We start from the raw sequence: 10,708 nt of genomic DNA, 5'->3' as shown, positions 1-10,708 counted from the left end.
GAATCCCCAGATCTTCCTAGACTCTGCAAAAATCCAGCCCGTAACCTGCATTGAGGCTGACGAGGAGTGTTGTTCTGTTGGACCTGCCAGCTTTCATATGAGACAATGTGAAGCTGCATCCATTCTCTCAGTGAACATGAAAGAAGCTGTGCCATTAATGGAACATAAAAGCAGTGATGTTCTCCTGATGTCTCAGTAGTTGTCCTTCATCATTTTCACGGAAGTAAAATTACTTGGTTATGATTTCATTGCTGTTTATAGGACCCTGCTGTCAAATGACATTTTCAGATCCTTACAATAATGAGTACATTTCAAAAGTATATCATTAGCTGTAAAAGAATTTAACACATCTGACTTCCAAGAAACACTGTATAAATATGCAAATTTAAACTTTTCCTTATTATTATGGGTGAAGGTAAAGGATGTGAGGGCAATGTTTCAGTTTGGAATTGGCGGAAGAAAGGAACTATAGCTTGATTTTTATCATCCACCAAATAGGAAATGCATTTATCTAGCACCTTTCAGAACTTCTGCATTTCTTTTTTGGTGGATGACAAAATCAAGCTGTAGTTCCTTTTCTCCAAATTCCAAACTGAAACATTGCCTTCCCATTCTTTACCTTCCTAAGGAAAACGAACTTTGCATTTATCTAGCACCTTTCGGAACTTCAAGTTCCTTCTAAATAGCAAGACACATAGTGATTATGAAAAGTACATTTTTAATTTGTTCATTGTTTTTAATCATGCACAGTAGAATTTATAGTAGGCATTAAATTTTAAGTGGAAAATATAACACAGCATGAAAGCAAAGTAATCCAAAAAATGAACTCTCTAGAGCAAATTTTATTTTAAACTCTGAGCCAAGACAAAATGAAGCCTGCTTTTAACTTTAATTAAAATGGTAAAAGTTATTTACCATTTTGTGTGGTCAGAATGTTTTAAAATTAATTTCAAAGTCCATGGTTCCAAGGATCTATACACTTTTGCAGTGAACAACTGTGACCAGATCCTCTTCAGAGTTTATGTCCTCTTCATTTGACCACTGCAGGATCTGGTGGGATTCATCTCCTCAATTAATCCCCAATGAGCAACGAGTTAGAAAACCTTTGGAAATTTTATCAACCAATGCTCAGCACCAACATATTCCAAAATGGGATCATAATTATCAGAAAATGAAATTGAAAATATTTTTTAAAAGCCAATAAAGGTACCACAGCAGAAATTTTTCAGTTAGGTTTTTTTTCTATAAATGTTGAAGGTGAAGTAAACTATATTTTTGCAAGATCTTATTTTGTTCTTTGTTTTTATTTATTTAGTTTCCTGCTGACGAAAGAGATTTCATCATTGTTATTTAAGTACAAATCTACCAATTACTTGTGAATCCATGCCTGATTCCATGGCTGCAGCAAATGTTATGATGTTCCTTGCTCTACTATTAACCTGGCAGATTGTGATCACATATGGGCAAGGAGCAGCTTCCAAAAATAATTCCAATAGGAACTTTATTACAGAAAAATTAATGACAAACAGAATTCCTACTCCAAGCCCACCAAGACCAAAAGATGTGCTGCCCTTTACAGATGGATATCAGAAAACAGCTATTCCCTCAAATAAAGGAACTGGGTCTTCATCTCCTCCTTTGTGCATTAAACAGACGGAAATACGACATGCTTTCAAGTACGTCAATTCTGTGGTCTCCTGTGTGATCTTTGTGGTGGGAATCATTGGAAATTCTACATTGCTCAGAATTATCTACAAGATCAAATGTATGAGAAATGGACCGAATGTCTTAATCGCCAGTCTTGCCCTGGGAGATCTGCTCTACATCTTAATAGACATTCCCATTACAGTATACAAGGTATGAAGGATAACAGAGGGGCAAATGGAGAAAATGCATGGTGATGGTGGGAACATAACCAAGCTTTACCATAAGACAGCTACATTCCATGGGTAACTAAGATTAAGTAGACTCCAAGTTCTCTGGGAGGAAATGAAATTGGCATACTAAGATGTGTTTGCAAAGAGTCAGATTTTATTGTGGAGGGTTTACAATGAAATGCTATAGATATTAAATAATTACACTCCAGGAAGAATTATATTCTTTATGAAGAAAAAAATGTTAAACTAGTTGGAGGAGAAAGACCAAATCAGATTATATCATGGGGAAAGGAAAGATTATTATTAGGAAAGAACTAAATAATCATTTAGAAAAGAACAGTTTTCCTTTATTAGGAAGGAGAAATAAAATTTTTTTAGGGAAAGTGATGAGGCTCAAACATGGAGCTGGATCAGCTATTGCATCAACTTGGAGTGAACAGAAGTTGAATAGTTAGCAACTTAAAATATAATGTTAAACATTGTGAAAACAAGAACCAAAGCAAGAACAATCTTGTAATATACTAGCTATAAAAATATGAAATATAAGTTTAAAACAAAATTAGCACATCTGCATAAATGGTAAGAACTGCAACATAAGTCAGATCACGGAGGAATAATATTGAGTTTCAAAGTAGCTGAACCAATGTCACTGGAATGTGCAAAACCCATTCAACCCAATGCTTTAACTTAAGACCAAGTAGAATCCATTAGTTCATTGGGGTTAATAGCTTGTGTATCTAAAAAGAACGCTGCAGTTGATACTTAATTATTATACAGTGCCACTGGTAGTGAACATAAGTGGATATGAATGATGAAACAGAATCCTTCTGTGTTTATAAGGCTGTTTATTAAGGATTTCTTAGTAATGCAGATAAACCTGCAAATAATTGGTGATTTAACTCCTGCACATCTCATCTTCCCTTTGTTTCCAATGGTTTTTCTCCCTCTGTTGACTATAACTCTATAACCCACCGCCCCCACCCCACCCCCCGACCTTCTCACCATTATTTATGTTCTAACTCTTGGACACACAATCCAGTGGCATGGGATCAGCTTTTACAAGTGTACTAGTAACACTCAGTATCACTTTCTCTTTGACCTCCCAGGCTATTGCCAATCACTCCAACTACCCATGCACTATCAAGACTTAGAAGTACTTACATTTCCTCCAACTAAATACCAGCAAAATGGACTTATCCTTCTTAGTTTCCATTTCCACTTACATGCCTCTCTTGTTCAATCCATTAATTTTCACAGCTGTCAGCTTAGGCTACATCCATTGATGCATAAGTGCTCTCCCCCCAGATTCTTCCCATTTTCCAAATTGGTTTATCATTTCCAAAGCATTTACTATCTATTCCTGGCTGTTGGCAAAATCTAGTCTCCAACTTTATCACCTCAAGATTCGATCTCTTCAATGCTTTCCTTGCCAGCCTCCTGCTTATACCATCTTTAAGAACGAAATGATCAAACTGCCACAATTCATGACTCTACATATACTTAAACATGTTCTCATTCTCTAGATCACCACACCCCAGAGAATGTATTTTAAAATCTTTGTTCTCCCCTTCAAATCTTCTTATGACCTCTTCCACCATTAATCAGTAATCCCTTCCAGTTGTATATTCCTGTCCACATCCTAAGAACATAGGGTGGGATAAGTTACCCAATCTTTATGCTTCACTCTAGCCAGCAGTTCATTGATCTTACACAAGGTTTCAGACTACTGGGTGTGCTGAATGGCAGGTTGAATTGACATGAATTTAGGTTAGTCATTAAGATTTAAATATTTCTGAAGTGTGCAAGAATTGTGCTGACAACCAATTTAAGGTTGCAATTGGGCTTACAGTGTGCATACTTGTATGCAATGGAAGCTACATATTAATATACAGGGCACCATTCTTGACAAATGAAGAATAGAAACACACATTATACCAATGTTTAACAAAATAGGTGACAGTCATTCTCTAGTTAATTTCTCAGAGCAATGCCTTTACCAATCCAAGGGCATATTTAAACAAAGCCTGGCTGTTATTTGTCAGTCATCATCTAACTGGTGCATTCTACGTGACAATGCCTCTATCAATCAAAGTCCACTTGCCATCTAATCGGCATTCTCTTCTTATCCAGTATAAAATCTTATTCCCCTTTTGATTGTTATTCTTGTGAAATGTTCTGATAAATGCAAGACGAAAAGCTTCAACAAAATGTGCCTTATTTCAGCAATCTGTATAGATTGCTTTGGTTTATTAATATGTATTTTTCAACAATATTCATCTTCTGTACCATTAACTGTACTAGTAACACTCAGTATCACTTTCTCTTTGACCTCCCAGGCTCTTGCCAATCACTCCAACTACCCATGCACTATCAAGACTTAGAAGTACTTACACTTCCTCCAACTAAATAGCAGCAAAATGGACTTATTCTTCTTAGTTTCCTTTTCCACTTACATGACAGGGCCATGGTCCCATTGTGAAGGTGTCAGATTGTCGGGAAGAATAGAATTTTACTTAGAGACATAGAGTTTGTGCAGCATGGAAACAGACCGTTTGGTCTAAGTCATCCATGCTGAATAGATAACCTAAATAAATCCAGTCCCATTTGCCAGCATTTGGCCCATATCTCTCTCAATCCTTCCCATCTACATCCCCATCCAGATGCCTTTTAAATGTTGTAGTTGTATCAGTGTCCACCACTTCCTCTGGCAGCTCATTCCACACACGCACCACCCTCTGTGTCCCTTTTAAATCTTTCCCCTCTCACCTTAAACTTTGCCCTCTGGTTTTGGACTTCCCCATCCCAGGGAAAAATCCTTGTCTTTTCACCCTATCCATTATCCTCATGATTTTATAAACCTCCGACACTTCAGGGAAAATAGGCCCAGTCTATTTCAGCCTCTCCGTATAGCTCAATCTCTTCAACCCTGGCAAAATGCTTGTAAATCTTTTCTGAACCCTTTCGAGTTTCACAACATCCTTCCTGTAGCAGGGAAATGAGAATTGCATGCAGTATTCCAAAAGTGGCCTAACTAATGACCTGTACAACGTAAACATGACCTCCCAACTCCTAAACTCAATGCATTGACCAATAAAGGCAAGCATATCAAATGCTGCCTTCACTATCCTGTCTACCTGCAACTCTACTTTCAAGGAACTGTGCACCTGCACTCCAAGGTCTCTTTGTTCAGCAACACTCCCCAGGACCTTCCCATTAAGTGTATAAGCCCTGGTCTGTCTCCTTACAGAAGAACGATTTAGATTTCTTTAATATTAGTCACTTGTACCCAGGTACAGTGAAAAGTGTACAATGTTGTCATGTTCTGGCACCATCTTGGATTACAGAATAAATTACTGTATAAATTGTATAAATGGTGAAATACAAAATAAATGAATATTTAAATTGATACTACTAAAACTGAAATAGCTTCAAAAGTTCATCTTTGCCTCTCTGTAGTCTTCACCCTCTTTGTTCCTCCTGTCAGCGCCATTCAATATCATCCCCTCAGTCCTGGCACTGTGCTCCTTTGCTGCCACCACCAGTGCCATCACTTCTGCATCCACTGCTTCTGAGCTGGAGACAGTCACACTGCACGTTTCCTGCACCTCCTCCTTCAACACTGGACATTGGTCGACACCAGTCCTGGCTCATCTTTCGATGCCGCCACCTGAAATGGAGTGGGGATGGAGGTACATGGGGCCCCAGCTTCCAGCAGGAGGATGTCAGGAAGCCCCAGGACAAAAACAAATAAAAAAAGTGACCAAGCTCCCGAGCTAGAAAGACAACGATGAAGCCGTGTGGATGCGGCTGAACGCTGCTATCCCTGACACTGCCATCTTGTGTTTCAACATGTTTCTTTAAATCAGCGGTGTTGTTCAGATTGATTGTTGGAGGTTTCATGTTTGATTGCTCAGTTTGTCTGGACTGTTTTAAAACCCAGGATTTACTCATTCCTGTTACAGAAGCATTAGGCAAGACAACTTTCAATAGAACAGACAGGGTGAAAACAGGTGGCAGAGTGGCTAATTTTCCTCCCCTCATTCTGTGTATGAATAGAAAATCCTTCAGCTTGCGAAATAGGACCACTCACTGTGGAGGATGCCAAGGCCTCCAAGCCCTAATAGGAAACAAAATTCATAGCACTGTGCTGCATTACACACACACACACACACACACACACACACACACACACACACACACAGTCCCCATTTATCACCAGTGTAAGCAAACTCTTAACAAGTTCAAGCATCTACACTCATTGCACAACTCATTCCCTTTGTCTTATGCAGGCACTTGTGGCACCTCCATCCACAAGAGACCAGCCCCTCCACATATCAGCTCCTTTTCCACCTCTAAGGAAGAAGCCATTGATCCCTCAAAGGAAACACCGACAAAGCCATATCCTGCAAACTCCTCTAGTTTAGATATTTTCACCTTTGAGGGCACTTTAACTAGATTGGCCTCCTGAGTCCATTGTGGTGAGCACATCACGAACACAACTCTGAAGCTGGCTGAAGAAGAAACACCTCCAATTAGTGGCACTCAGAGGACTTCAAGAGACCAAGTACCAGCATCAACCCCAAACTAAAGATGATGCCATTGTGTCAGTCATCAATAATTTTGTGCAAGTGCATAGATACAGGAGCAGCAGTAGATTTGTCAGAGACATTTAGTAAATTAGATTAAAGGTTGAAGGAATCTAATTAGTATAGTGCAGGCTCTGACAGGCAATTGTTTAGCTGTCTCCACAGATTGGTTGCCAGCTGCCATAGAAAGCCAGGTCTAGCAGAACACTCAGTGAGTGCCTGACATATATGCACAGACTTGACCTCCATTGCTTTAGCCATTGGTGCTCTGCGTCAACAGCAAACCAAAACACAGATGAGGGCATTTATCCTCAATTCAGGTACGCCTTCATCTCAAGGATATGTGGATTGCCAGGAGGCACCTGGATAGAGGACAAACCATATACGGGACACCCAGAAGTCTCATTTCATGAGGATCCAAAGGTGCCCAGGCCCTCCATCTTCGCTGGGTCACCCTTAGCTGTGGAGGTTACAGCCCAGGAAAGTGAAACTGCATTTGGTCAGGAGACTTTTACCATGTCAGAGTTCTTTAGCCACAAATGTCTCTCGTCTGCCCAAATCTTCAAGGCCAGCAGGCTCCATTACATGGGAGGCTGTCTCCTCACCAAATGCAGAACCCTGGGAGTGCATTTAGATGTAGTGGGAGGGTAGGGAAAATAAAACTCTCTGAGCACACATTGGTGGTACAGATGATGCTTCATTGTTCACAGAATATCACAAATGCAAATACGTGTGCTCTCTGATCGACAGTCATTTCAGTTTCTCTGCAACATCTTTATAAGGCAATGAGAGCACCAATAACACCTGTTGTTGCTGGATCCATTCAAGACAAATGCAATAAACCTGTGTGAAATTATCAGAGACGAGACAGTTTCTCACTGATATGACCCATTGCTAGTCACAGCAGAAAGAAATAACATTTTGCCACAGACCTCAATAAAGTAGGACATGGATGCATCTGACCAAATGGGTCTCTACATGGACCTCTAATATATTAGACCTCACTCAGACATATGAAGCCCAGTCTATGTCACACAAATACATGATGATATCATCAAAGCAGTAGGATTACTACCACCCTGAATCCCCTCTCCTCCACAAATCACCTAGAAACTCAACATTTCATTCATGAACTCATTTTCTCACATAATTATAGGTCAATGTGAGAGGATAGCAACTCCAAGCCCGTGTACAATCGATGGCACCTTTGGAATATGAATTGTTGACTGCAGGTGACATTTTAAACATCACCTGTGATCACTTTTGCTTCACAGAAATTAAAAGGATTAACTTGTAATAATCAATGACATGGTCAGGATTGCTAGTCGCCAGGATTTCTCATGTACCTTGTTGGTCAATGCATGAGCAGCACATGCAGATTCATGTGATGGAAGATATACACTGTTAAATCTGAGTGGCTGATTAATACAATTGTGTCTTGAAGGGCCTCACATTGCACAGACAAAACAGAAAAGTTTATTCCACCTGGGTATTCTGACAGCTATTTTTCATCTTTATTGCACAGTTAAGATTTGGTTGAAAATGAAAGGCTGTTTGGGTCCTGCGCCAAAGGATGAATTACAGACTCTGCCAGTTATTCTGTGTGCACCCATACCCCCCACAACCTTTATGTTAAGTCCTGTAGTTGTTCTTGTCAATGCTATCAGCATTGTCAACACCATCAGTATCTCCAAATCCCCACCTAATGCTTTCATTTAACCACAATATCCCCAATTTTCCCCCATCCCAGACCTACTGCATATCCAACATCGTTCCCGTCTGCCCATAATCAAAATGAAGCAGGTAGTGACTTCTGAAGATACCCCCTTCCAAAATATGTTGTGACATTCCAAGCTCTACTGCCTCCCATCCTTATGGAGTTGCCCTTCACAGTCATTGTCTCCTCTGTGTCTCAGTGCACTGGGTCAATCCTCACACTTGAATTTTCCACTTTCCCATATACAGCTTGCACTGCCCTCTGATAAAACTTCCCCCTTAATGTTCACTGTCCAAACCCCAAGACTGATCATTGCTGACTTCGGAGGACAGCCTTAAACACCTGACTGCTCATGGCCCAGACCCTGGGCTGAGAACAGACTCCTCATTGATTGCAGTGGCATCCTTTGCCTGACCATAGCCCCTTCACTCAGCTAAAGGCTGCTCTCCTTAGGCTTTCAACACTACCATCTTCTTGATGCACATGCACTATGTTTCCTGCATAACTGCTGGTACATTCTGAAGGTGTGGCATTCACGTAACACAGCATCACACAGCAATATTGCTGTACTCTTGAATGTTTGATGCTGGCAACAATAACAAGATGCCTGGTTTTCGGTCTGTGCTAAAATACAAGGGGAAACAGAACTACTGTGGGCCTGTCTCAGGCTTGATGCAGTGCTCCAATGAAGCTCAGTGCAAGCTGCAAGAACAGCTCCTCATTTTCCATTTGGGGACCCCGCAGCCCTCTAGACTCCATATTGAGTTCAACAACTTTAGGTTTTGAGCTCTTCCATGTCCTTATCCAGACCCTCACGCACCAGGCCTTGTTATCACAGTTTGCTATTACACACAACCCATTGTTAGTCACTAACATTAATTATTCATTAATAGCTATTCACCCTCCTAGACAGATCGTCATCCACTCCTTTGTCTGCCCAATTGTTCTTCTCTCTCTTTGGGCTCTATCCCCACCTATCATTTACTCCTTACCCCCTTCGCCCACCTATCTTCTGCATATAAACCAACAATTTCCTGGCTACCATCAGTTCTGAGGAAGGGTCACTTGACCTGAAACGTTAATTCTGATTTCTCTCCACAGATGCTGCCAGATGTGCTGAGCTTTTCCAGTAATTTCTGTTTTTGCTACTGTGAGCCTGCAAGTTCTGAATGAAGCAGCAATACACAAAAGGCAAAGCATGTCATTAGTACTGTGAGCATCCAAGTAAGCACAAAGTCATTCTGCACTAAGAAAGCAAGCTAACAGCCCTGAGATGTATTAAGTTCAGATTCATGAGATGGGTGTATATCTCTGCATCAAAGTGACCTGGCAAGAGCATTGCAATGTAGGGTGCTGGTGAGTTCCAAAATGCAGCATTGTAGAGCTAAACTATAAGTTCGTCCAACATACGTCAAATTATATGATGAGTCTCATGTTTTATTGATGCCAACTTCTATGGACAGAGGTCCAGGCAGTCACTGTCCATGGAACATGCCCTGAGATGTTGAGGAATGATGGTCAACATAGAGGCCTGGAGAATATGTCTGCAAGCAACAAACACCAGCACTAGTTGCTCTGAATTTCACATCAGTCTAAATCAACATCATCTAGTTTCTCACCAGAACCTGGAACATAGCAATTGTGTAGAAATGAGATGAGATGAGATGATGTAAACAGGGCTTTCATGCTTACTAGTGGGATTCACATCTAGCCTTTGAAAGCTTAAGAGACTTGTTGTTATCAACATCAAGAATTTCTTTTCATTCTTGCAGTATTTTCCCAATTTTCTTGCCATTTCCACATCATTCACAAGGTGTGAATAACATAGAACATAGAACAGTACAGCACAGTACAGGCCCTTTGGCCCACGATGTTGTGCCAACCTATTATCCTACTAAGATCAAACTACCCTGCATACCCTACATTTTACCATCCTCCCAGAGTCATTTAAAAGTCTCTAAAGTATCTGACTCCACTACCACTGCCGGCAGCGCATTCCACACGCCCATCACTCTCTGTGTGAAGAACCTACCTCTGACATCTCCCCTATACCTTCCTCCAATCACCTTCAAATTATGCCCCTTATGATAGTCATTTCCGCCCTGGGAAAAAGTCTCTGACTATCCACTCTACCTATGCTTCTCATCATCTTGTAAACCTCTATCAAGTCACCTCTCATCCTTCTTCACTCCAATGAAAAAAACCCTAGCTCCCTCAACCTTTCCTCGTAAGACCTGCCCTCCAGTCCAGGCAGCATCCTGGTAAATCTCCTCTGCACCCTTTCTAAAGTTTCCACTTCTTTCCTGTAATGAAGTGACCAGAACTGAACACAATATTCCAAGTGTGGTCTAACCAGAGTTTTATAGAGCTGCAACATAACCTCACAGTTCTTTAAATCAATTCCCCTGCCAATGAAAGCCAACACACCATACGCCTTCTTTACAACCCTATCAACTTGGGTCGCAACTTTAAGGGATCTATGGACGTGGACTCCAAGATTCCTCTGTTCCTCCACACTGCCAAGAATC

The 10,708-nt window shown here is 40.8% G+C and overlaps 1 protein-coding gene across 1 annotated transcript in view; it reads left to right on the top strand.

Annotated features, from left to right (window-relative positions):
* The first annotated feature begins 1,370 nt into the window (after positions 1-1,370).
* LOC109917668 (endothelin receptor type B-like) overlaps positions 1,371-10,708 on the top strand; it is a 50,679-nt gene continuing 41,341 nt past the window's right edge. Inside the window, exon 1 of the mRNA XM_048605506.1 lies at positions 1,371-1,857. Coding sequence (XP_048461463.1) covers positions 1,384-1,857 — 474 coding nt within the window. The 5' untranslated portion in view covers positions 1,371-1,383. The remainder of the gene's footprint in view (positions 1,858-10,708) is intronic.

Source organism: Rhincodon typus, chromosome 14 (genome assembly GCF_021869965.1).
Source record: "Rhincodon typus isolate 14 chromosome 14, sRhiTyp1.1, whole genome shotgun sequence".
Lineage (NCBI taxonomy): Eukaryota > Metazoa > Chordata > Chondrichthyes > Orectolobiformes > Rhincodontidae > Rhincodon > Rhincodon typus.
Note: the sequence above shows the minus strand (reverse complement) of the source record. Positions and strands in the feature narration are given on the sequence as shown.